Here is a 26,652-nt window from a genome sequence, read left to right as displayed (position 1 = left end):
GCAAGATACAAATCTTAACTGGATGATCGACAAGTAAAGACGTTTTTATTCTATCTTACTTTGAGTTCTCCAGACCAAGTGCCAATAAATGGAAATTTGGATAAGCTATACACACTACTGAGCAAAAAGAGGACGTATTTATGGTTCTGAAGTCGTGGTTGTGACCATTTCAATTATGAATGGGGCACATTTACTGCTTAAATCAGCATTTTAAAGCGCAATGAAGTGGCAATAAAATAAAATCGACAAAAAACTAATTGATATCGTCAGGTCACTTTTTTCCTCGCAAAATTGTTTTCAATGTGTGGTTACGCTGGCTGAAGGCCAATTCCCTATTTGTCTCTCCCTGTCAGCCAATCTCGTAGGTAAGCTGATAAGCAATATAATCCTGATCACTAAGTTAATTTTGATCAAGAAGACCAGACCTACAAAGGTGGGTTTCAACACAACACATTATCTAAGATCTTAAGTTCCGAGGAGTATTTTGCATCCAAGTTAGTTTCAATCAGTCATACAGGATAATGGAGGGACGCGCTTTGTTTGTCGGAAGGTTTTGACGGAATTGCATCACCGCGAACCCAACACCAAGGTTGTCTCAATCTGACACCACGATGGATGTAGGTCTATGAGACCAAACCTAGATTTTGGACTAATCTATGAGACCAAAAACCAAGATTGTGAGATCACATTGCGATCTGTTAGACCGAAACCATGATTTGTTTATTTGTGGAAAGAGTCGCAAATACAAAGGGCGATACAAAAGGCAAGGCAGAAACAAAGAGAGATTACGCTTAAAAGGGCCTTAAAAGAAGTAGCGCTAGTTGATAGACGTAGTAAAGCAAGCAAGATAACTACCGAAGGCATCAGAAAGACGGGGTGCAAATGAAAAGAGTAGAAAGCGGTTTCAAAAGACCAAGTTTAAACAAAATATTAAAATGTTTTAAATCGTGACAAGCTGAATTCCCCACAATAGAAATTGAATGAAAATTGTTTGTGAAAAACATGATTGGGTTGTTTGTTTTTAACATCCAGCGTCTTACCAACAGTTTCAGTCTCTCTGTTTTGATCAGTTTTCTGCTTGTCAATGAAAAGTTGGGTCCGCCGTTTTTAGCAAAATCACTCAAGCGCAGACAAAAAGTAAAGCTTTGGTAATGTCCCCCGAGGCACAGTTTGACCAAAGGCGATAAATCGAATGCAAACAGAAGAGTTCGCAGTGTTTAGTTTCGCCATTGTGATGGCAAAGCCAACAGGTCTTAATGACAAACTGCCGCGAAATTTTGATTGTGTTTTTCCAGGGTTTGTTTTGCGATGTACATTATAGCGATACTTGCGATAGGCCTGCATGTACATGATATGAACTCTAACTGTTCACTGCAACAAATCTTCTTTTTACGTCTTTCACATTACGTCTTTGTGAGCTGTGTCACCAATGTTATGCGGCTGTAAAAATTGCTTGATTTTGTTAAGGGAGTCGTTTGCATTGTTAACTTAAAACAACAATTGTTTCATATAAATATATGGTTTTGACAGTTTGTAAATTTTTTTTGTTAGCAATCTGTTGGTATCTGTGCTTAACATGTTGCAACGATTTGTATTGTTCTATGTATGTGCTTAAAATAATAATTATTTGTGGTGTATAGTTTTGTAGTACACTCACAACATAATTACATTTATTTGCTATTATGTTTGTCTTTGTGTTTATACCAAAGCTATCAGCCCAACATCAAAAGTTGCCACTCAAAGGACTTAATAAGGTTGTGATTATTCATTGAAAACAGTTCCTATTGGTCAATGGTTCAGTATATTTCATAAATTTAAACATTACATAGAAAAAATAACAATTAGGAAAATACTCTTGATTTGCATGTTGAGAGTTAGTGATTTTAGTGTGTAGGAAACTGTGCAATTTTTAATTCAAACTGCTTACCATTGTTTTTTGCAATACATGTAGTTGATTGTGTTTTTTGGCCTTGACTGTAAACAAATTGACTTGGATTTTACTGATTAAACAATCATACCCTTAGGCTTAATGCAACTTGGCCACTTCCTCAATTGGTTTCTTGCCAATGATGATTATATCCTATATACGATGATTAATTTGTTGCAAGTATTTTGACCACTTGAAGTTTGCCTTTCCTAACCGACGTTGTTCATTTCTGAAGCAGCAACAGAGTGGAATAATACGTTCCGCAGAAAGACGTGTTTGGCACGAAAAAGGAAAACCCACTGTACGATGTATCCCGATAGGCAATCAGTAATTTCCGATTTCCGTTACTACTAAAACATCGCCCTTTGTAAACAGGCATCTTAAATTTGTAATTTCTAGTATTGTCATCATGGTGAAGGTGATATGTGCGGGTCCTCCGAAAACTGGCACGAAATCTTTGGCAAGGGCGTTACGCATACTTGGCTATTCTGAAGGTTAGGTGATTGTTGGCGAAATACAGTTGTGAATTGTGATTATGTACTTTTCAACATATTTTTGGATATAACCATTTTGTGCAGTTTATGATTACGAAGAAGGCCTCGAATTCGCATTTGACGAATGGGAGGAAATTTTTAACAACCGAAGTACAGACGTTGAGGCAGTGCTTGAAAAAGTTTACACGAAAAACGTCGAAGCAGTGGTCGACTGGCCACATTCCTATTTCTTTGAGTTTTTTGTCAAGCGTTGGCCAGATGCTAAGGTGAGGTATTTTGCAGTGTTTGCTGATAAATTCTCGTCGACAAGTAAATGCTGGTAACAATTGACTGCGCTGTCGAAAAACTTTAACGTTTATTCTACTTGTAGCACGACACTGTCGAAACCGTGCACAAGCTGATGCATCAGCGCTGCTAACATTGTCGAAAATATAAGAAACGTCTCGCCAAGCAGTAATAACTGAACGTGCTTAATTGCTGCCAATTCTGGCTACGCCTTTGTTCTCTACGTTTCAAATTAAAATTATTTCTTTGGGGTCACAGGTCATTTTAATGACACGGGATGAAGATTCCTGGTATAACAGTTTTGAAGATATGTTGAATCTGTCTGCAAAACAACATTGGTTTCTTAATCTCTTGCCTTACTTTGTGCCGGCCAGCCACCGAATCCACACTTACCACAAGAATTTATTCGTCTCGATATTAGTAAGAAAAGTTTGAAAATTGTTGTAGCCGACCATATAATAAGTAGTCTACAATTTTTATGTTCTTGAAAAAATCGCATTTTGTGTCGGCTGGGTAAGTAGTTTAGGTAATAATGTGAATTAAGTTTAAAATTGTAGTTATGTTTTTCTCAATTTACATCCTTGCATCCAGACGTCGTCGTGTGGATATAAATGTTTGTTGAGCCCTCATAAAATTGGATTGTTTAAACAATGCTTTTTGATGTATTAGGGCTCGTTTGGTCCAAATCCACTCAAGTGGAAGATATGGTTTCGATGCCACAACAGCCATGTAAAGTCCGTTGTCCCTCCAGAGAAGTTGCTCGTGTTTAACGTATCCGAGGTATAGCGTTTGAAATTATTGTGGATTTTTTGGGGGGTTATTTCAGCCTTCCAGGTCTTAAATGTGTTGTTTTTAGGGTTGGGAACCCCTGTGTCGTCATTTAGGCAAAGAAGTGCCAAATGAGCCTTTTCCTTTTGAAAATAAGGCCGGATCGAAGAACTCGATTGTGGAACGCGTGATTGAAGACACAAAAATTGTGAAACTAGTTGTGTTTCAAACCAAGATTCTATTTTCCGTTCTTCCATTGGTGTTGGCCGCACTTGCTTATTTTCTCTTTTTCTAAATATTAAAAAACTTAGTAGTTCCTCAACCAAAGTCTTCGTTTTTTCTTTTTTTTTTGAGTTTTCAAATTACACTAGTCATATACATGCAATGCTTTTCATGCTTAAAAGCTTGTTTTGCGCAGATTATTTTTCTTGTGACTCCATTCATATATGTTTTGAAATGAGATGAAGCTCTGACGATTTGTTTGCAACATTGGTCTTATGTGCTACTGATATAATAAAGTAAACCATGAGTTTGTTGTTGGATTGTTAGTTATGTAGCGCAGTGTTATAAGAGGTTTTGGGCGCCCCAGTATGAGTAAACAACGCAAATTATCGCTGTGCGCCTCTCATGAACGGCTGCATCGTTGAGTTTTCCTCACAGTCTACACGTTTTTTTATATTTAGTCGGCTGGACAAAAACAGATAACAAAAACAACTGACCTTTTCAAGTCCAATTTTTAGAGTATGTGCTTGGCTATATTGCAAGGTACAGACGCAATTAGTCTCTTGCTAATTTCTTAACTATCTGTCGAAAACTGTCACACTCGGTTAAAATATTTTTTTAGCCAACAGTTGTATAATATGCGATCTTGAGTAATCGAAAATGCAATTGTTCGGAAACACAAATACACTAACCGATTTGAAACGTTAGACCAGGTGCCATATGCAGCACTGCACTGGTGAAAAGGCAGTCGTTGGTATTTGGTTTAGCGTGCGTTTGAGTGAATAAGTGTTTGTTAACGTTCAAGTAATACATTTATTCAGATAAGTTATGTACATTATAAAGTAACTTTAGGACGATTACTCAAAGTTGTCAATGTGCAATGCTATTGAAGACGTATTTCAATATTTTGCTTTTTTGTATGCCTTATAGTGCGTATGCATGAGTTTACTCCTGAAACTAGCGCGTGGAGTTTTTTGTTTAGATAGTAAATATTGCTTATCTAATCAATTTTATACTTCTGAATTTCATCTTAAATATCTTTCACTGTGAATAAAAATATGTCACTTATTTCACCTGATTTTATTACATCACGTTTATCGAAACGCCATGTTACGTCACCACAACATCTGGTTTACGTCAGATAGCTTTCGAATCAGTAAATTCATAAGCTCATATTCAAACTAATCTGTTAACATTCGACGTTTCAAATAATCTGCTAGCAAACCTCTTCCTGGAAAGAATGTGGTTTCCGTTAATGTTTAACACACCAAGTCGGTTCCAGCGCTTATCAACCGTCCCTCGTATATAATAACTTTTGTTGTCTCTTATACAGATTGAGAAACTCTGGAATAAGCCAATACGACATTTAGCGATTTTAGCGCCAAACAAAGGAAATTTCATGCATGCTGCTTACCTGTAAATATTTCTTGCATATTTTCCTTGGCTTATCTAAAATTTTGTTAGTATCCATGTACAAATACGCAAGAGTAGCCTCAAACACTATTTACAACTAGTTGGAAGAAAATGTGTGTCGTTCAGTCAGATGCCACAGAACTATGAGAGTCCTGCAGGAAAGCTTAATTCTGTCTGCATTCCGTTTGCGTTTCGGATTGAATCATAGAACTTGCGTTTGATAGCCTCAGGACTATAAAAATCCCTCAGTTTGAGTTGACCAGAAATTGGAGTCTGATTTTGTGAGTTTCAGCATGAACAAGAGAGGAGTCGGAGTCTGTTTTGTTGTAGCAGATGTAAAGTCGGAATCAAGAAATTGTTCACTCCGAACACCTCAGCAGGCAGCAGATCGTGAGAGGGAGTTACCCTAATGTGTGTTGTGAATTTATGTATTGACATAGAAATCTGAGTGGGTGTTCGTGCAATGCAAGTTGAGAATGCGGAGATTGTCGAAAATGTTGTGACTTGGCGCATAACATGACTTGTGACTTATCATCGTCTTCGACTCATGAATGTCCACCTCGCTGTAATGTGACGCCAGGATTTAGTACCCACCACAGTTAGGAAATGCAAAGGGTTTTGCTTTTTGATAGTTTTACATATTTAATAGTAAGAAATTGTCAAAGAAAATGTTATAACTAAGTAATTTTTGTCAACTTCTTGTTTAATTGTCTCCCTTTGTAAACAGGCTCCTTAGGTTTACTTTTAGCATTGCCATCATGGTGAAGGTGATATGTGCGGGTCCTCCGAAAACTGGCACGAAATCTTTGGCAAGGACGTTACGCATACAATTTTATAAATCAATGCATGAATGGGGTCGCAAATAACGCAAGTTTATGATTACGAAGAATAAGGCCTTGAATTCGCTATGGATAAATGGGAGGAAATTTTTAACAACCGAAGTACAGACGTTGAGGCAGTGCTTGATAAAGTTTACACGAAGAACGTGGAAGCTATGGTCGATGTGCCGCATTCTTATTTCTTTGAGTTTTTTGTCAAGCGTTGGCCAAATGCTAAAGTGAATTTTTTTGCAGAGTTCCCCATGCATTCTCGTCGAAAAATGAACAACTACAATCGAGCACTGTTGAAATCTCACACAAGTTGCTGCAGCACTGCCAACATTGTCCATAATGAAGAAAATTCCTTTCTTCAGGCAGTAAACCACTAAGTGTGCTTGAGGACTGCTGGAATGTTATTTACAAATTAATGATTGTTAAAAATAAAAAATAAAACCACAATAGGACATTTGAAAACTTCATGAATTTGTATTTTGAAGAATTATTGTTTTTAGGGTGGGGGGCATTGGCCCTTTTTCTTTCACATCCCGTCTGGATACATATTTGTTCTCAACTTGTCCGTTTCAAATAAAAATTATTTGTTTGGAGGTCATAGGTCATCTAAATGACACGGGATGAACATTCCTGGTATCAAAGTTATGAAGATATGTTGAATCTGGTTGCAAATATATTAGGGCTCGGGTAGTCCAAACCCACTGAAGTGGAAGATGTGGTTTCGACGCCACAACAGCCATGTGAAGTCCATTCTCCCTCCAGAGAAAATGCTCGTGCTTAACGTATCCGAGATATTGCTTAAATGTTGAAATTATTGTGGATTTTGTGTGGGGGTATTTCAGCCTCTCGGTCTTAAATGTGTTGTTTTTGGGGTTGGAGACCCCTGTGTCGTCATTTGGGCATAGAAGTGCCAAATGAGCCTTTTCCTTTCGAAAATAAGGCCGGATCGAAGACCTCGATTGTGGAACGCGTGATTGAAGACACAAAAATTGTGAAACTTGTTGTTGTGTTTCAAGATTATACTTTCCGTTCTTCCATTGGTGTTGGCCGCACTTAATTATTTTATCTTTTTCTAAATATCTGGAACTAGGCGGCTTCCTTTTAGTATTGATTGTTTGCTTTCAAATTACACTGTGTATGTAATGTTAATTCTCTGCAGCATTTTTTGGGCATGCAGTTTTGTTTGAGTGAATTACCTTATTCGAAATGAAGTATATTACTAATTCATATCTAGAAAATATACATAATGTATAGCTGAAGAAATGCAATATCGAGTTTTTTTGAATTTTCATAAACCAAAGAGTGTTCTACTTTTTAATAAATAAAACTCGCGAAAGGGCACGCAGAAAAAACACAGCAAACAGTTCGATATGAAAGCGAAATTACAGTCAAGCCATAGAGCTACAATCGATCGACGGGTTAAACTTGCGTATTTCATGATGTTTCTTACAATTTGTAATTTACAATTTCTCCTACTTAACATAATCCATTGTAAGTTCAGCCAGTTTGTTTGGAAACATAACTGGAACGGAATCTTTTGCATGAAGGCCATTCGCCCAAGGAACCAAACTGTATCGTCATTTTGACCATTATTGTTTTGCGATCAACATCCTACTTTCGTAGTGTGTCACGGTGAACAGAAATAACAGCAACGATAACTTTGTCAGCTAATGTTTCTTGCTAGAACAGTTGGGTCGCCGCTATTAAGCATGGAATGGCGATTGGAAGCAGTTCGATCAGACATATCTGCAATCAGGTCGGTAAGTGGCGCTGCGGACTCGTCTTGGAGGTAGAGCAACGTCGAAAGAACCGACTGGCCTAAGATGGAAGCTATCAAATCCTTAAACTTCAGCACAGAGTCACTGCCGCAATTCAGAATTTCCCGAAATAGCTGCAGAGATGGTCTAAAACAGATACAAAATTTATTATATTTTTAGAGTGCAATATGACAAGTGTACACATTTTGTTTTCCTACATTTTGAATACGTAGGCTACAAAATCGTATTTACGCATTTAAGTAAATAAAGATTGAAAAATATGTATTCGCAGATAGATTGCAATCCGAAAACTTTAAATATGAAGACATAAAAGAGGATTAAAACTTAAAAGCCAATGATCACAATACTTTATTAGGAGAAACTTACCTAATCAGCATAACTTCTTCCGGAGGTAAAACTAATCTCAGCGGTTTATGATTAAAACTAGCGATTCTACATATGCTGCTATTTCTGTAACATTGACTTTGCATTTCGCTGATTTTCTTCGAGATTGATCCGCAGTCGCGCCCCCACATATGAAAGTTCGCTTTTAGATGGTTCGCCTTGCATAGAAGCGACTTTTTGATGAATCTCTTGCCCTGTCGATTGAAAGTAGCGTCAAACAAAGTCAGAAACAAAATGACCCCTAAAACATTACGTAAGATAAGTTAATGCTATACAAAGGACGTGTCGATATTTTATGAAACAAACAATGACACACCAAATATTTTTTTTTCTTGTGGCTTGTGGGGTATGTCTGTTGGAGTTGTAAAGCACCATATAGGCTGTAATGTAAACTTAACTGTGGCACTGAGTAAAGTCGTTCCAGGCAGAGTGGAGCCAGTGTCGGCCGCGGAACTGCTTTATATCGATTTGATCCGATTATAGGCGAAACGTTCTACTCATCACAAAGTAGAGAAGATCACATGACTCGTGATTGTGCAGGATTATCAGGCGCCGTAGCGTCAAGCCCAGTGTCGCGGACTCGGAACAGTTTGCGCCAGGAGCGTAAACGGTTCGCTCAAATCGCTCAGTTTACAGGTTGCGTGAAAGCATCTCGGTCACAGCGACTGCGCCGCTAAATGGCGGGTGACCACGTTAGCGGTGGGGACGAAATGGCGTTAACATTTGCGCACGCCAACCTCGAGGTGGGAACACGCCCTTGCAAAGCAAAGGCCGCTTACGCACTTACGTACACATTGTAATTCACTGTCGTACAGAGACGTTTAAAATGCCAAGGCGTTGCCTCCGTTGGCGGCTGTGAGCAAAAATGTCGTGGAAGTTCAATTACCCCCAAAACGTCCGGTTTGTCACCTGTGTTTTTTTTTATTTTCATGCGTTTCGCCACAACAAGTTGCACCAGGTGGTGATGCAGACAAAAGGCAGGAAAGAAGCCACTTCGCAGTCGAATGCATTGACAACAATGACCCCTATGAAGCACGGGAATGCACGAGTTGCTCTCAAGGCCAGCCTGTTTTTGTGTGGTCCATCTCTTTACGTGAAATCTCGCCTCCTTTGCCACCGATACGAGTTTGTCTCATGTTTCACTCCTAAAGCATCGCGTGTGAGGTCGTGTGAGGAGGCCTCTCTTTACAAATACCTTAAAATTTACGCGACTATTTAGAGTTCATAGCCGGTGCCAGGACCAACGGGAAGTTGTTAGTGATAAAAAATATCTTAACTTTTCCCCCGTGGAGTATATGTTTGACAGCTTTAGTGGATGTGCCAAACACAAACCGCTCCCAAAGAATTTGTGCAGAAGTGCTGACATCCGTTCCAGCCGGGATGCGAGCTTGCGGTGCCTACTTACCGGTTTTGTAAAGGAGTCGGCGAGGCTGGTGAACTTGTAGCAGAGATGGGCGAGGCCATCCAACTTGCATCGCTTCGTCTTCTGCAGGCACTTGAATGTGTCGCAGCCCACTGGGTTACTGGTCAGAAGACACCTGCTAATGGATCCTGCAAGGTACAACAGTTTGAGCGAATGCAATTAATTCGCGCGGCATTGTGACTCACGCCAGGGCCTCCCATTTCAACCGCTACAACACGTCATTCATCGTTGATTATCAAGTCGAGGCTGCGACCAATTTGTACGTTGATGTCAGTCCCAGGTTAGTTGCTGACGCGCGCTGTCGATGTGCGTGGTTTCGACCGTCTCCCACGGGGATATGTTGAACGAAAGCGCTTGCTAATCTTCATTTTTGAGGAGAATTAACGCCGCGATCGAGTCGTATTCACGCAGACAAAAGTGAATTCCGTGCGCTCAACGGCCTACGCTATTTACATCAAAACAACAGCAACTTTTATCAAGAGACAAGCGGCGTCTAAAATTTCCAAACGCACTCCCCGATTTTAGAATTTCGCCGAAAAACTATGCCACAGAAATCACAAGGAGGGTCAAAGGGTGAAACAACAGCACGGTGAATCCCAAGAGGCGTGGTGTCTGCCCGTCGATTACTAAAACGGGAAGTTGTTGCAGTGGCAGCGGAGGATGGGGCGGTTACGTTGCGGTCATCGGGAATACAGAACAGGGACTGAATGATTGTTATTTCCGCAGGTGCACTTTTTGCGTCCTGTCATTTTGTCACCTGGACTACGTTTTGTCCCACAATTAATCCCTGTGAAACTTGTAACCGGCAATCTAAGATGTTCGCTCTCCTGCCAAAGCTGCGTAAAGCCAACAGGATTATTGTTGCTTTGACAGTGAGCGATGTTGATTTGCCTTTGCGTCTTAGCTCTCCCCTCATTTTTTTGCGCAAAGGAAACCGATTTGCTACGTCACGTCAGCGTCTAAACGTATGTTTAATGACTCACGTCCGAATTTGGAACAATTCTACGGATGCTGTCTCCGCATTATACGTTTAGCATAAAGCCGTTTGTAAATCCTTGGTAATGCGCTACAAACACGCCCTGTTTCATAATAGACCGATTGCACAAAACGAACATCCGAAAAACTTACTGTGTTGTTTTTTCGACATCTTGCTGGGTCCCGCTTCGGAAAAATTGCTACACGCCGACAGAAGTAAAGCAAGAAATATTATGCAATTCTTTGACGGCGGCAACGAGGAACTCCTCCATCTTCTCGTAAATTGCATGATTTTTGTCACAGTTATCAAAGACCCGGTAAAAACGTTGATAAAATCGTACGCCGTCCCTCTTATGACCGCTGGGCGAAGAGCTCCACTCGGGGATTAAATACGACTCGGGCCTCGGGCTACTCTGTGGTCGGTTTCGAATTCGACTGCAGGCTCCTTCAAGCAACAGAAAGCGAATTATTGCAACTTCAGCATCACGGCAATTAGACATTTATTTTCTACCTTCGAGCGTCACTCGACGCGTGGGAAGCTTGCGTCTTGGACAAATCCAGTCGATTGCTATGCGTGACACTTTGACCCGCCAACAGGTGTCTTGTCAAACCGATCCGAATTCACCTTTTGTCTCCGAATCGATTTGCGCTTAAGCGGTTAAGCCGACGGGCGATGGTCGTGAAATCAACCTCCAATGTCGACCTGTCCTTACTAAATAGAAACAGAGAAGGTTGGAACCAAAAGCGGTAAATTCCTACCGGGTTTCGTGACAAGGTACGGCGAACAACACAACCTGACAATTCAGCGTACATCGCAACAGCTGTTGCTGCGTGTCTATTCTTTGATCACTGAAAAACTTTATTTTGCTCGTTTCATGCCGTTCTGAATGCTCATCCTTTGCGCGATTGCCTCGCCAAATCTATGCAGCACGTTACGCAATCTTGTTTTCACAAATAAGCATCCTGTAGTTTAACTATCGAGTTACTGGCGCACCTATAATCGCTATAAGTCCCGTTCAACCTAATAAAACTTTAGCAGCAAAGTATTTGCGGCTTACAATGACTACGAGGTTGGCAACTGTCTGTAAAGCGGGCGGCGCCATTGTGCCAGCAAACCAACCCATGACATGGGTTTATATATTTGCAGTCGCCGCGGTGTTGCGCTCGGACTTGGGAATCCGCCTAACAAAAAAGGCGTCCCGCACGTAGCTTAAGCCTCGGCAACTATTAAAACGGTCGTGAAAATTAATTTGTGGGAACGCAACGCATCATATCTTGCCAGTGTACAATGTTCTTTCCGGCAATTTTAACGCTGTATAATATGTTTCAAGTAGCCTGACTCGAACAAAAGAAATGATAAAAACACTTGCTTGGGCAGTTGGCCAGGACGACGGATTTCAACGGAAACATTTTCAATTTTTGCAGTATCGCGCCAATGGCTCACAAAGACCGTCGCGTGCCACGAAGCGCAGCGATTTGTGTTTGATCGTGGCGATAACGCTGCAGTTGATTGGGTGTCCCGCAGACTTTGTTTGGAAAACCTTTGAACACTCCACACCCGGGTTAGAGCCCGCCAATTTATGGAAATCGGACCTTGCTCGGCGCAGTGTTTTAAGTTTGAGATATGTCCACGCCGGGTAAGCCGACCCATCGAACATACGGCCCCAGTCTGGCACACCCATAAATGGAAGAAGGGCCGTCCTGGGAGGAGTTTTGGTCGAGTTAGGTTCACCCAATAAGTTCATCTACAGGTTGACAGGCATAGGCGGGTCTCCGCAACCGGCTTGGATTACATTTTGTGAAAACACGTTCCCCACTTCAATGCGTGCAAGGGTTTAACTCTCTGATAAATTTTAAGGGGAGGCGTCAGTAGCCGGGGCGTCAGCCGGGCACCACTCGTCACCTCCTGCACATACGCGCTGCCGGGCACCGGTGGGCCAAATTCCTTGCGTGCTAAAGGCGTGTTTGTTGACTTTGGTCTGGGCGGAAAATTCGAAACTCTGAGACGGATTTAAAATTGTCACAAACCAGCGCTTCCTTCAAACAACGGAGTGCTACACGAAATTTAGCATTGGAAACACGCAATGGTGTAACGTAATGCCAGGTTTATTCGTGTGAAAATGACATGTTGCTTTTAAGTTTGGAAACATCGCCTTGTCTGCGTTTCAGTGACATATGGTTTCCATTTTTGTGTCTTGATGACGCACCTAGTCGCAAAACGCTTGTATGCGCTTTTGTTTAGTAAAATGTTTACAGACAACACGAACAATGCTACGCTATGTAAAAATTCATGCTGTATCGTTATGAAACGGTTGATCGATTGTGGATTGCCGGTAATTCACGTCGGTATCGCTCTGATGTGATAGGAAAGACGACCGACAGGTCATCGCTTTTGTCGTTTCACCGCCAAAAGAATGGTCCTTTTAAAGACGCGCAACAAGTTTTCCTCGACAAACTTAGGGTCTCTTCAACAACATCCATTCCCCACTCTGCAATTGCAACAAGAGACAAAGTATTTCTTTGCCATTTTCCACTCAAACTTGGGCACAATGAATCTATGTATGACGTTAAACATCTAGCACGTTTCCGCAAGCGTGTGCCGACCTTGTGTGTACTTTGCCAAACCCCGGGTCATGGTAAAGCGGACTAAACAATTGGCCCCGACTAAAAAGGTTCGGACAAGGTGGGCTACACTGGGAAGAGAAAGCCGCTCTCGTCCTAATTTGTCTGGAGGTCGGCGACCTATAGTCCTTGTGACGTACTTACTCGCTATTAGCACAAGTTCATTTACAGATTTACGAGATAACAGAGCCCAACGGAATGCTCCCGATGCCCGGTAATACATGAATATACAAGGGTGTGGGAGCTGGCATCCGTCTATTCACACACCGCAATTGTGTGCTTTATGTGACAAAAACCTAAATTGTCGTCAATCTCACGGAAAATGCACTGCGAAATGCATTACCCGTCGACCTTGTTTAAACACTGATGGAAAAATTTTACGGAACTTAAATTTGACGATAAGGGTGATTTCATTTGGCAGCATTCCCAAAGCCTAAAAATAGGCTGTGGGATTCTTAACTACATAATAACACTTAGGTAGAATGACGATGCGATTATCTCATTGCTGAGAAGTTTTAGTTTATCACAGAAAATGTTTCCTGCGTACCTACGGCGTCGCACCTGAAAGACTTGTCACAGGAGATAAGACACAGACCTCACTATCGGAGGCGAGTGCGTTATCGAGTACATTACACAAGCGCTTGGCAAACACGGACCTCGTAAATTCAAGTCCGCCCAACGTATCCCATCCACTCGAGCCAACATTGCCTGCATTCCTCGTGTGCTCCACCGATTGCCAGCGGTTAAAAGTCCCGATAAAACGATCCATATTTAGACATCGTGCACAACATAGTAAAGGTGATATAGGGTATCGTTACGACCCGCTGGTTTCGATTTTTGGGCCATGTCATAAACCTCTTCTGACAGCACGTTTCGTGAATCTACACCGATCGAAGAATTGCGACAGCGTTTGATGTTGGGTTGGGAAACCGAGGTAAGCAACTGCACGAATTAACTTCGTGCGCGGGAGCGGTCATCACGATGTACTTCTCTATAGTGTGTGTTGTGGCGGCTTTAACACACGATCGCTTCTGGAAACGGAAACGCAATTAAGATTTATTCCGTGGAAGACTCAGTCGCTGGATACGCGGTCTTTAAACACAGTCTGTTTAGTCCAAACCACTAAAATCACGACGGGGAAAAACAGAAAGGCGAGTCTGGATATAAACACAAGTCACAACGAAAGCGGGTCCGGAAATGGCCCCGCCGGGGAATACCCTTACTTCGTGGATGTGATTGAAGCCAAGAAAGTAAACCACTGCTTTGATCATCCCACACCTTGATTTTCAGAAGCTATGATGTAATGCGAAGTAAAAGCAATTCCCGTTAAGAGCCCAGGTGTGAAACATTTGATGATATTTGAAGGCGATATCGACAAACACGTTTCCATTGTAAACAAAACCGGTTCGTGATAATGCGAAACAGATATGTTATTTTCTTGGCCGTTTGAAATCAAACACGGTCGGCATATGATTGCAGGGCGTGGGCATGTAGGACTTCCAGGCAGCCACAAACGCATTCCTAGTGACATAGAACCCACACCCTACAAAGAACGTGTTTTCGCCGCTTCCACTACACACGGATTTTGAACATTCCAAGGTCGTTCACTCTTGCCACAAAGCAATGGCTACGGCGGGACTTGTTTGCGAAGCTTTCCTCTTCCAAACAAACAACCCCGCCTGCTGGGGAGAGCAGTGTTTCTGGAATCTTCGGGAGAACTGTTTAGCAATAGGAACAGGTGCAAGGAACATCGTGGGCTCGGGCCAAGCCCTTCGACCTGTTGGTGGCTGGCAAACACCAACTACACGCTTGTCAGGGTGAGGTAGCAAGCAAGCAAATCAAGCCGGGTTGCTTTTAAGGCCGAGGCAACGTGATGAAGTGAGTGTGCACACCTGTTGCCCGTCGTTTGCGTCGCCTGCGTCACGAAGTCAAATACGCAAAAGTGCCATACGAAACGTCACGCAGCGGTCCTCAACCCAAAATAACGCAGCGGGCAGGGAGGGATTTTCAATCGGCGGAAAGCACAAACCCAAATTTACAGCGATAGAGCCAAAAATAGAACCACGACCACTCGCATCTCAAGAATTCCAAACGTCTTTTCGTCAGGCCCAGATTTATGATATATGGATTCGGCGTGGAAAAATGTCGAATGGGCCGACCCAGTGCAGTTATCGCCTGAAGGGTATGTTGAATCTCCATTGGCGCACTGTTGCATTCATTTTGTGATGAACGATTGTGGTTTTGACTATTTAATTAAACGAGTTCACATAAACGCGTTTACAGTCATCGGCGGCATCTAATTTACACAATGTTTTACGAACAACTAATCAGGTACACCCAGAAACTGGTTGACAACATTCCCAATTTTGGTGCAAATAAGTTTGTCTCAAAATCCCACCAGTTTTTGTTTGCTGCAACAGGGATGGATTATGCCCATCCCAATGTTATTTACGTAGAATATGGGACAATGTTAATGCAAAAAAATTAAATTGAAGTACAACGCAGAAATCCCAGAAGTTGAATACTCCAATAACGCACTGTTTTGCACTTACAAACACAGACAATAAATTACGGTGGCTCGGTGCCTCACCCCCATGGGCGGCTACTGACATTCGCTCGGCGCCGCACAGTGTGCTTCGGGCGGGTGTTTGTTCGCATCCACTTCGCATTTGCGCCGCGTGAGCGATAATGATTAGACGGGCGCCGCCATTGGAAATGATACAACCGTAAACATTTTGTGACCGACACCGCTACGATTGCCTTGCTTGAACCGCTGCTTGTTTATGGGCGACACAAACGCACCTATCGCCATCAGAGGGCGGGTGCTCTGTTAATCTGATTACTATGATGTCGTTAGTGAATAAATGCCGCCGTGCGGTAGCTATTGCGTGACAATCCGCTAGTCGACAGTTCAATGCGATTCGAGTGTTGTGCGACAATTTTCTCCCATTAGATTCTGATATCGAGCGGATCGGTGCTGATCCTTCTTCTGTACATTTACTAAACCAAGGGCGTTCGTTCGTATTGCGCTCTTTAAAATTCCAATCTTTTTATGGCGGGTTGGCCATCTGTCGTCTTACCGCTGACGGCTTCCGTTTTTCCCAAAATATCTCCCAGTAAAATTTACGCGTTCTGGCTCGTGACCAAAGATTTGCGTGATCTGCTTGGTAACGATAACATTTTCCTTTAAAACAACATTTCATTGGTCGGAACACGAAAGACGGGACACAAAATACATTCAGCTCCGTACTGAAAATTTATTGGCCCGCGTAACGACCCATAAAAGACAATTTATGCGTTGAAGAGGTTTCTTGTGAAAAGTCGAATCAAGTGCACGTACCACCAAGATTTTTCATGAGGTACGGCGCATTTAGAATAACGTTTACGACGATCGTCGAAGAGCGTGTCTGCAAGTCACCGTAAAGTCCATAAAAAGCCGCTTCTGCTGTGAGACAAAAGAATATTTGTTGTGTCTCGTAGAGTGCGCTCTGGCTCACTCGTGCGGCGGCTTCTTTTTCATAAACTTCAATTCGCCTTCGATTGCCGCCGTCCTTTTGCTACGCGCCTCGCTGACCTAAGCATGTGAAAATGATTTAGAAATGATCGAAGGATGCAAAAAGTTTTTTCAATACGACAATAAAAAGAACAAACTAAAGGATCGCAATGTAAAAAAGGTCGAGAAGTTTTAAATTTCGCACTGCATCCAATATCCGCACCTTTACGTAAAATGACTGGTGTAATTTGTAGTTTCACTCTTTCAACAGTTTAATTAAATACCGCAAACTAAATGAAAACTGATATTATAGGCTTTGGATCCCACGAAATTGGAGATAACATCAATCGTGTCAAGTCGACAACCAGAAATAAGCGTTGTCCAGTGAAATCACTATGGGTGATAAAACAACTCGTGTTGTGTTTACGGATCGAAATCAACGTGTTAACAAAACATAACCAAACAAATGTGCGCACACATCACCCAACCGACCACAGCAGCTACAAACTGCACGTTGACGACATACCAACAACGCCAGCAACATATCCGGAGATGCAGACACTCCCTTAACTTCCCCCGCCTATACATTCACAAATACGTGAAGAATTGAAACACGGGCATGTGGAATTGGGCAGCACAGTCGTTATGTGCAATAGCTTTACTCACCTTTTCGCTCATGGCCGACTTGCGCAATGTGCTTCTGCGCAAACCTTTAGGCGTCGACTGCTGTGCTGTCTCCATCATAAGTTGTGTCGCCAAAAATTGCTGCAAGAGAAATGGAGATTTTTACCCAGGCAAAGTTGCAGAAACATGTTAAAATGAACAATGGTGTTGTGGTGCAAAGGACCTCCTCTCATTAGCACCAGCAATTTAATGAAATTTCCGTGAGTGGTATCGGCTACTTACCGCAACTTGATCCATGACATCTTTCTGCATGTCTAGCGCCATCTTGTAGACATCATGTTCCCGGTTGTTGTACATTAGAGCATTCTGGAACATCAGCATAAGATCACGCTGAAATTCGCTTGTTGTTCGTACCTAATACAAGGCAACAAATAAGAAATAAATACAAAAACATGGTTATATTTGTATTATAGATACAATAATTTTTTGTTACATGAATGCTGAACAAACAAAATAATTATTAAGAGAAAATCGAACTTGCAAAATATGTGTTAATTACAGAGTCAGGTTTTAGACCCACATAAAAAGCACGAGCATAAAAGCATTACCAACATTGGCCAGTTTTTGTTGATGAATTGCTGGAATTATGCTGTAACCCTACTCACCACGCCAGTTTCAAGGTGTTTCTTAAGAGTTGAAAGATCCATTGCTCTGTACACAATGTTTGAATAGTTTGGGGCAATATCATCAGTAACAGGCTGAAGAAAGAGACTTGCATATCTGTTGAGAAAGTATTTTTTGTCAATATAACAATTAAGCAGTTTTGTTGTAAATGCCAGAATCTTCAAATTGGTTTTAAATGTCATTGTGAAGCAAGTTATGACCTTTAAAAGTATTAGAATCAAAACTAGTCACACCTAATCCTTGATTGTCTATTAACACTGATGCTGGGATCTAACAGTTTACAATTTTACCTGTGACTGGCTACTTGCTTCCAAAGAATCATGATTGATTTTTTCCAGGCGCGAAAGTTTGCTGTTGCCTCTGGGTCAACGTCACTCCTAAAATGGCACTTGTAACTTAAATACCACAGTTCAACTAACTGAGTGTTCCTTTCAAAACTCATGTTTGGAAAGACCAAATCAAGATAGACTTACGTTGTTGATAATGCAGGACTGCTAGGAAAACTGTCGATATAAGCAGGGGTGCTGGGCATGCTGGCGCTGTAACCTACCAACAGCAAGAATTGTTTGGATGGTGGAATCATTGAATGACAATACAACTTTTGTCACAATCGTCATGAAGCCTACCCTCGTTCTGTTCAGACAAGTCCCCATCCTCAGCCACCGACATACTGGCATGTGATATGTTATCTTCTTCAACAATAGATTCAACCTCTTTATCCTAAAGATTATTAATAGTATTATACAAAATACATATATACTAGTGGTAGTGGTTCCAAACCTTCATGAACTAGTGGTGCACTCATCCCTAACAAAACGTTACAACTACCCACCCGAAAAATATTAACCTTTTTGATGAAATATATAGTTATGACTGTCTATTTTAGAGACTAATTTGCCAGGGTAAGATGATAATTTGGTTTTATTGTGCAACAGCTGAGAGGTCACACAAAAGGTTATGGAAACAAAATTGATCCAAAGCCTTCAAGTAAGCTTGCTACTCCCCCAAAACAATAAAATGACGCACTAGTATGTCATGACATACCATTTGGTATGTGTCACAGCAGTGTGGTAAGTGCAACCTAAATCAAATTTTACTTGGATTTCGGGAACAACATCCTTCGTGGTGGAAACCTTAGTAACATCCTCAATTGAACCTTTATCCTCTGAGGTTTCATTTTCTGTTTTAACTTCTTCTTCATCTTCTACTACATCAGTATTGACTGTTTCTTCTATAGCATTTACTGAGGGCTGTGGTTCAGTGAAAGTCATCAATTCCTTCTGATTTTGTGGTTCTGGATTAACGGGTTCCTGGTTGGTATCTAGTTCTTCAACTGTGTCAACCATTGTATGTTCGTTTGATGTTTCAATTGGGGTTCGGGGCTCAAGTTCGACGATTGGAGCAGAAACTTCATCTGTCGGGACATCTGGTGTGAGTTGGGGTGTGTGTTCCTCATAATTGTTTCGGCTGACATTGACTTCCGGTTGTGGTAATTCTATCGTGACAGGAGAAGGAACAACATCTTCAGTTGTTGCGCATGTTTCCTCATTAACAGGAGACTGGGGTTGCTCTTCGCCACTGACATGCATTTCCTAAATTTAATGATATCGTAAGTGTTGTGTCACCAAAATTATCTTAAAGATTAGTACCTGTTGGTCATTGTTGATGGTCGGTGGCTCATCAGGAACTATAGATTTTATCAATGTGTCTAAAACATAGGAACAGGTATTAAGATGAGAATTAGTGAAAAAATATTGATTAGGAATGATTATAGACAAAAATAGAAAAACAAAAAAAATGCAGTACAAAAAGTTTTTTGGAAAGTTGCTTAACATACTGCTGTTAGCATCTGTACTATTGCAGACAGGTGGACTGTTGGATGCTTCATCATCAGCAGTTGCTGTGGTATCCATGGCTTCAACTTCTTCCTGTGAATGTATGAAATAAATTAAAACTTTAATTCAGTGTTTTTCTGCAATGCTTACTTCATTTGCTTCAACAACCACATTTATTTCACTTTGCTTCGGTTCATCAACTGATGTTGAAACTAAAGAATTCTAAAAAAACACAACCACACCCTGCAATGTATGTGTGTTAACTACACAAGGGTCTGCCACATTGTGGTTCTAGCATGCCAGTTTATAAGCTTACAAATTATGTTAAAATGGTATATTGACAATGTTTATGTGAAAACTGTTCTAATAATTTTAATTGCATTAAGAGATTTTTTATATCATCTTGTGTGTAAATTTAGTATACATGCAAGAGATTGCCACCAAACATGTCTACAAATAAAATCATGTTCAAACTCATACTTGTTCTCCAGGAATTTTAGTAGAGTTGGGTTGGGGAGGTGAGTACTTTTCCTCTACTTTTTGTTCCTCGGACTCGACTATATCTTCCATCTCTGTATCAGCAACTATAAAAAGAATGAAATTGTTGTTATTTTAAGGAATTTCAGTAATAATTTAATAATTTTATTTTTTTTTCCGTCGTGATAGCAGTGTAATGCGCTGTAAACATGTGCAGTGAACTAACAAGAACGGAACAGCTTTGAACCGTAGGCGGTTATCGAGAAGCTGCCGGGAGAAGGTGGAGGTATTTACATATTAAAACAAAATACAACACATAAACATACGCATGAAAAAGAAGTACACCAGTAACATCAATCTTTTTTCTTTTGTTGCATTTTCCGCATTACAAAGAAGCGCTGTTTAACAAGATTTGGCAATCAATTAAACACTTTTCAGCTTAATTACGTCAGTTTATGTATAAAAACCGTGTATACCAACATTTCCTAAAAAATTTGGACAACTGACAATGATGCACACCCACAAAACGATTGAGAACTGATTTGGGGAATTTACAAACATATGACATTTTGTTGAGTCGAAACCTGTGGTTTGATGAACGTGAGCAACTGGATTGTTGTCTGCTTCCAAATCCTCTGGCTTCGTTTCTTCAGCCTTCTTTCTACAAACAGAAGCCATTTGAAAAATTGCCATATCCAGTTGCTAAATACAACAAGCATTGATGATAATTTTGAGCTCTTGGAATCCCAAGTGGGGTTGATGGGTGACAAGCACAACATATTTGATATTTTTACTGCTTTTATGCAGAAAGTCTTTTGTAAAAAACTACGCCTTCATCTTAAACATAAAGTATCACCTTCTAATGGCACAGACCAGAGGTGTCTAACCCATGGTCCGAGGTTATGTTTAGTCTGCTGGATAATTTTTTTTTTGACGGTCATTTGTGTGCCAAATTTCATGGTATTTAATGCATCAATATTGAACTGATCATTATTTGGACAAGCATTACCGCATAAGCCCAAAAGGTGGAGGGCTATAAAACATCATTTGCAGAATTCTGTGGATAATTTTGTCTGCTTTTGCATTACACGTGGTGAAATCAAAAACATAAATTTTATGTCAAGTTGTCCACAAAATTATTTTCAAACCACAAGTGGCCTTACAGGCGAATAGGTTGGACGTCCCTGGCAATGACAGTGCATCGAAGTTTTTTTTATTAAGGTTGTTAAAGAAGAAAAGAAAGTTAATAAAAAGGCAACATCTATAACAAGTCAAAATAAAACCTTTGGATTTCTGCAATCATTTCATCCAATTTATCATCAAGTTCTCCATTTTCAATCTAAAACCAAGTTTCAATATCAATCATCCACATCGCTCATGAAGTATACAGACCCAACATATTTAAACAACACTGACCTGTGTCAACGTATTTTTTAACTTTTTGTATTTGGCCCTTTCACTTCTGATTTGTTTGCGAAGCTCTTCAATCCTTTCCTGTGTCAACTTCTTCATGATGGCATCACCTATTGATAAAGTTGCTGGGGAGTTCACACCTGAAGCAGATTCACTCGACTCCGATCTTTCTCCACGTTTTCTTCTGAGAAATGCACCCACTTCATTATCAGTTTTTCAAGAATTTAGTTGCTAAACTCGTGATATACAAATAAATCTATCAGAAACCAATGAAAAGCAAGCAACAAAATTAGCTACAAACATTTTTTATTGTACATCCCTTTCGGGTTATCCTACTAACCGAGGTGTCTCAGCTGACTCAATTAAAGCTGAATATTGTTGAGCACAATTTTTTGCACTGAACCAATCTGCTGGTCTGTTGGCTTCACCTAATGACCGGAGCATTCTTGTAACGCTACCAGACCTGTAAAAAAAATTTGCAGATTTGAGTAGGCCAATCATTGATAGATATAAACACATACAGATACAGACAGACCAGTAACCCTAATTATATCCTCTTAAGTGGCGCTATTGTTACAGCATTTTTTAAAATTTTTGTTGGTCGGGGTGCAATTTGTAAGATCCGCCATTTCAATGCAAAAACTTTTCTTAGAGTAAAAAATTTCAAGTGCTGCGAAACTCACCAAACCGTCTCTGAAAAGTTACTTAAATATTATGACAACCTTAACAAGTTGTTATCTGATGTCGCATACACCAAAAAGCAGATCAAGCACTTCCATATTTAAACTCTGCAACTGAGCTATATGCCAATTGTGCCCAAACAAAGGCTGGATTAATTTTTTTATGAATTACAGTGACAATAAACAGTGGAAGTTTTTTGTATTGCAATCAATTTATTAGAAGAAATAGGAGTTACGCAGGGTATTGTAAAGCTCCATTGTTGCCTGAGGGCACCTCTACAACTGGGTAGATGCTAAACAACCACCCCACATCCAGATCACCAATTGTGATCACAGTAACCGTGCAAATATGTGATACATCATTACGGTGAAGAGTAAACAAACATCTGTGAATTTGGTAGCATTATTTAAATTTCACATAATTTAAAAACAATTGCCGAACTAACAACTACATTGTGTAAGCTGCAGACAGATGGCCACTGTTTCGACCTAAAAGGTCTCATCAGTGCAGCTAGTGTGATTTTCAGACGACCTTCCTGACCAAACGGCCTACTACATGTAGTAGATGTATTTTCAAGGCAAAAAAGCTTAACCTGAAAAGACATAAAAACGCTCTCACTGTTTATTGTCTCTGTAATTTGTAATTGAGAAAATAGCCTTTGTTTGGGCACAATTGACATTGGTTTAAATATGGAAGTGCTTGATCTGCTCTTTGGTGTATGCGACATCAGGTAAGAACTTGTTAAGGTTGTCAAAAAACTAATAATGCACAACCATGCAGTTTGGAGTGGCACAAAGTTGTTTTTTATGTGTTTTGCACATGTTTGTTAATTTTTTGCTCTAAGAAATGTTTTTGCATTAAAATGGATGTGGATCTTACAGATTGCACCCCAACCAATATTTTTTTTTTAAAAAATGCTGCAAAAATAGCTCCAGTTAGTGAATAAATTTAGGGTTACTGGTCTGTCTGTATCCGTATGTGATATCAACCAAAATAATGCTCTTTACCAATGCTGATTTCCAGACTGCAAAACATAAGAGGATAAAGAAAGCTTTTCCCTTGTCGACCACTCAACATCTGGATTCATTATTTGAAGTTTGTTATTTCTACTACCCAAAAAATGACCAGTTACAATTATCTAACATTGAATTATATTTTGCAACACACTCATTCAGAATGAATGAATGAATGAATGAGTCATTCTGGCCGAATAATAAAGCCTATTTACCATATTTTAAAAGGTACAATAAACATTTAGTAAAAACAATTATTTTTCAAGACGTGAAGATAAATTGCTACCCTATAGCTAGAATAGCATAAAAAGAATGATTTGAACATGTTCCAAGCTCATTTTTCAAAATTGTTTGGATGTACTTTGTAGAGGATGAAATGAAACCAATTTAGGCCTTCAGCAGGATAGTGTGAATAATAGCGCACATTTGATAACGGTCGCAACTTATCTCCAAGTCCTGATAACCAATTTCAAATTTCGTAGTTTCTTTGGTATATCCTTTTAGTTTAAATAGGTAATTATCAGTGGTGGGATTAGAGCCGGTTCCATCACAAAAGTCATATTTTTCAGCCGACTCTGTTACAAAAATCCATTGACAGTATCCAGTAATGCAAACCGGTTCGCTGATCTCACAAAATGTCGTGAGACAGTTCTATTAAACCGGTACGAACCGGCTGAATCCCACCACTGGTAATCATGGTTTGTTTGACGTGGATTTCTATGTCCCTTGCAATTCATTTCTTTAGCGTTCATTTTTTACTACCAAATATTTGTGTTTGTAAATGATTATTGTACCTTTTTAAATGTGGCAAATACGCTTTATTATTCAGTATAAGTGTTGTATGTTAACGTGCAAACGAAGGACAACACTATCAATGCATCCACCTCCAACTCCAACCAACCAAACCATGAACTCGGTGGTCCGCAAAATTATCACAATTTCTGCCCGGGATATCCCGGGATCCTGATGTGGTAAAATAAAAACTAACCAAATGGAGTGTCTACTTCTTTTATTTGGTTCTCATTTTATGAATTAGCTTAGCGCTGTACTTTGCTGCATAATATACAGGGTTCGCATCGATATATTTGGGGTGCTATTGGATGAAGACTCTGCTGACCCTAAGGCAAATTGTAACAAGTGGCATAAAAATACACATGCATTCCGCACACCCAGAGAGTGCAAAAAAACACATCGGCTACATTTCGACTTTCTGCGTAAATCTCTTTTTTTAAACAAAGGGACAAATCTTTAGAAATAAGTACAGTAGGCTATATGGCACCCCTAAAGTTTTATTTTTATACAGTGTCTTGGAAAATACAAATGTGCTTTTATTGATTGGTGGGCTTATAGTTTTCTTATCTAAATGTGCGTATTTCAATGCGGATTGTTTATAGTTATATGCAACATGATAGTTGTTGTACGCATCCAAAACAGTCATCATCCTGATTTGATTGTAACAACCTTGATCGTTACTTTAGGAACCACTGATATACAGTATCTAAAGTTAGGTTGTTTACCATCAACGGAAAGTCGCCCCAAGTTTAGCATCGAAAGCACGAAGTTGTTGCTATTGTCTGGCGGCAATACCAACAACAATCAATGGTCAGAAAATCTTGTTACAACGATTCCGGAAATGTACACGACGTCGTGTGTAGTCATAAATCTTGTGATTAACAACGGTCTCGTGCCGGGTGTAATACGATATGTGACATAAGTTGTCATAAAGAGCGTGCGATCGCCATCGTCGCCAGCTTTAGGTGGGACGACCAACCGACTGCGCCCGAACAATTCGCCAGTAATTTACACCAGGACCCAAGCAGAGTCACGGTTCGACTCTCACAGCCATTTTTAGACACAATGAAATATGTCGAAGCGCCGTCAGCACGGGTGCGTGTTTTGGTGGCGAAATGCACCTAGGCCACGGTCTTCTGTTTTGGTCGTGATCTTGGCTTCATGACAACGCAATTTAAAAGGACAGAAATAGACCAAAGAAGAATTGACATACATGCAGCCTTGATCGTATAACTCTCGGTATGACATTGAAGGCAGGTGAATTGGCCTCATATATTGCGTATCGATCACAACGTCGCTTTTCGACAGGAAGACGCCGGAAATGCATTTGTTGCATTTTTTAGGAGCAGGTGAGTTTAACGTTCGGGATAATGAGTTTTGCATTATTTATGTGCAATTGTAGAACAAAAAATTGGAAATCAATTGCTGTGGCCTCGGCAATCAGTAGTCCTAATTGCAAGTTTCCAGCTAGATTTATCGCCACTCGACGACAATACATCAGGCGGAGATGTGTGTTTACGCCGCATTATTGTGCTATTTGGGTTGGGTAACTGGCAGCGAAAGTAGAGTATATTCAATTGAATATTCCGGACCGACAGAACGTCTTTGGGAGGCGATATTGGCTTGGTAGTATAGAAAGTAAATAAGAGATGTGAAATTGCAGGACTATTGCAATAAAGCTGCAGGCTATGTTATGGAACTAATACGTTCTTTAAAGAAGTACTGAAAACCAAAAATCCTGTTTAATCTTTTGCTTCGCTCGAGGCTAATTTTAACTGTACTGTGATTAGTATAGGCCGCATAGCAACATGTAGTTAGTTGTATTTGTAGTAGCAATGCGTAAGTGTTATGGACAGGACTGGAAGTTTTGATGAAAAAGTCAATGGCGCAATAAGTCACATCCGCCAATAGCGATATCGATTTTGTGAGAGCTTTTAGGATTCTTGTAACGCGTTCACTATACCTCATGCACACGGCTGCCAGCTGCTATAAGGATCGCAAGAATATTGCGGCCAATCTCGTGGGATACGGGTAATAGGCCATTGCTTCTTACTGCAAGCATCAGTGGAAAAATCATGTCCCTGGGCGCGGCCCCATGAGTATTGTACACCCCTGGCAGTGGACAGCGGATCTATTACAGCTTGTTAAGAAATCAATGTGGTTATGAAATGGAAATGCATTCGGTAAACGGAGCTCATTATACGCATCTATTTGACGTCATTGTGCATGAGTCTCAAAGGCGCAAATGGTCCGCGTTCTTTCAGCGTAAATCAATCACAGACACGCGCTAACAGCTTTGGCAAGTTTCTTGTTCCGTGCTAAGCTTTGCCCTATCTGAGCCGCTTTGCTGAAACAAACTACATCACCTTTGTGTGGATCGCGAATAACAGAGGAAGCTCGCAAACTAATTTATTTTAAGCGAATGTGCTGTCAAAAGTGTATATGGGCTTTGTTCAGGCAGTTGAATTATAGCTGAATGGCGTTGCTAATTATAGCTTTACGTGGACTTTTGCAGCGAA

At 40.5% G+C, this 26,652-nt stretch overlaps 3 protein-coding genes and 1 pseudogene across 4 annotated transcripts; 2 read left to right on the top strand and 2 right to left on the bottom strand.

Moving 5' to 3' along the window:
* The first annotated feature begins 858 nt into the window (after positions 1-858).
* Positions 859-4,009, top strand: LOC145902119 (uncharacterized). The gene is made up of 6 exons (XM_082989987.1): positions 859-2,254; positions 2,327-2,421; positions 2,506-2,687; positions 2,965-3,126; positions 3,376-3,486; positions 3,563-4,009. The coding sequence occupies exons 2-6, from the start codon at positions 2,337-2,339 to the stop codon at positions 3,767-3,769; spliced, it is 747 nt and encodes a 248-aa protein (XP_082846113.1). The 5' UTR covers positions 859-2,254; positions 2,327-2,336; the 3' UTR covers positions 3,770-4,009.
* A 1,858-nt stretch (positions 4,010-5,867) lies between these two features.
* On the top strand, positions 5,868-7,015 carry LOC145913605 (uncharacterized; annotated as a pseudogene).
* A 223-nt stretch (positions 7,016-7,238) lies between these two features.
* LOC145910080 (stanniocalcin-like) lies at positions 7,239-11,481 on the bottom strand. The gene is made up of 5 exons (XM_082997145.1): positions 11,011-11,481; positions 10,653-10,944; positions 9,507-9,652; positions 8,084-8,295; positions 7,239-7,843 (listed from the first exon to the last, which is right to left on the bottom strand). The coding sequence occupies exons 2-5, from the start codon at positions 10,786-10,788 to the stop codon at positions 7,603-7,605; spliced, it is 735 nt and encodes a 244-aa protein (XP_082853271.1). The 5' UTR covers positions 10,789-10,944; positions 11,011-11,481; the 3' UTR covers positions 7,239-7,602.
* Positions 11,482-16,364: 4,883 nt separating this feature from the next.
* Positions 16,365-23,496, bottom strand: LOC145916713 (uncharacterized). Of its 2 annotated transcripts, none has more exons than XM_083002822.1 (17): positions 23,336-23,496; positions 21,988-22,110; positions 21,651-21,831; positions 21,518-21,573; positions 20,819-20,895; positions 20,238-20,341; positions 19,908-19,979; positions 19,760-19,850; positions 19,572-19,630; positions 19,020-19,514; positions 18,549-18,642; positions 18,396-18,468; positions 18,213-18,299; positions 17,904-18,018; positions 17,521-17,652; positions 17,281-17,379; positions 16,365-16,695 (listed from the first exon to the last, which is right to left on the bottom strand). In XM_083002822.1, the coding sequence occupies exons 1-17, from the start codon at positions 23,413-23,415 to the stop codon at positions 16,615-16,617; spliced, it is 2,019 nt and encodes a 672-aa protein (XP_082858948.1). In that variant the 5' UTR covers positions 23,416-23,496; the 3' UTR covers positions 16,365-16,614. The 2 variants fall into 2 exon arrangements, with proteins under 2 accessions (XP_082858948.1, XP_082858946.1); XM_083002820.1 differs by lacking the exon at positions 16,365-16,695 and adding an exon at positions 16,714-17,194.
* Positions 23,497-26,652: the final 3,156 nt, after the last annotated feature.

Source organism: Ascidia mentula, chromosome 1, assembly GCF_947561715.1.
Source record: "Ascidia mentula chromosome 1, kaAscMent1.1, whole genome shotgun sequence".
NCBI classification, from domain to species: Eukaryota; Metazoa; Chordata; class Ascidiacea; order Phlebobranchia; family Ascidiidae; genus Ascidia; species Ascidia mentula.
The sequence above is the reverse complement of the archived record's forward strand: the minus strand, read 5'-3'. Positions and strand labels throughout refer to the sequence as shown.

Coding starts and splice junctions, on each gene's coding strand:
- LOC145902119 (XM_082989987.1), top strand. CDS start 2,337: ATGGTGAAGGTGATATGTGCGGGTCCTCCGAAAACTGGCACGAAATCT. Junction 3,127..3,375: donor ATTTATTCGTCTCGATATTA/GTAAGAAAAGTT, acceptor TTGATGTATTAG/GGCTCGTTTGGTCCAAATCC. Junction 3,487..3,562: donor TCGTGTTTAACGTATCCGAG/GTATAGCGTTTG, acceptor TGTTGTTTTTAG/GGTTGGGAACCCCTGTGTCG.
- LOC145910080 (XM_082997145.1), bottom strand. CDS start 10,788: ATGCAATTTACGAGAAGATGGAGGAGTTCCTCGTTGCCGCCGTCAAAG. Junction 8,296..9,506: donor CCGACTCCTTTACAAAACCG/GTAAGTAGGCAC, acceptor TTCAATCGACAG/GGCAAGAGATTCATCAAAAA. Junction 7,844..8,083: donor GAAGAAGTTATGCTGATTAG/GTAAGTTTCTCC, acceptor TATCTGTTTTAG/ACCATCTCTGCAGCTATTTC.
- LOC145916713 (XM_083002820.1), bottom strand. CDS start 23,415: ATGAATCCAGATGTTGAGTGGTCGACAAGGGAAAAGCTTTCTTTATCC. Junction 19,980..20,237: donor CTAAAATTCCTGGAGAACAA/GTATGAGTTTGA, acceptor GTGTTTTTTTAG/AATTCTTTAGTTTCAACATC. Junction 17,195..17,280: donor AGTCGGCCATGAGCGAAAAG/GTGAGTAAAGCT, acceptor GTGAATGTATAG/GCGGGGGAAGTTAAGGGAGT.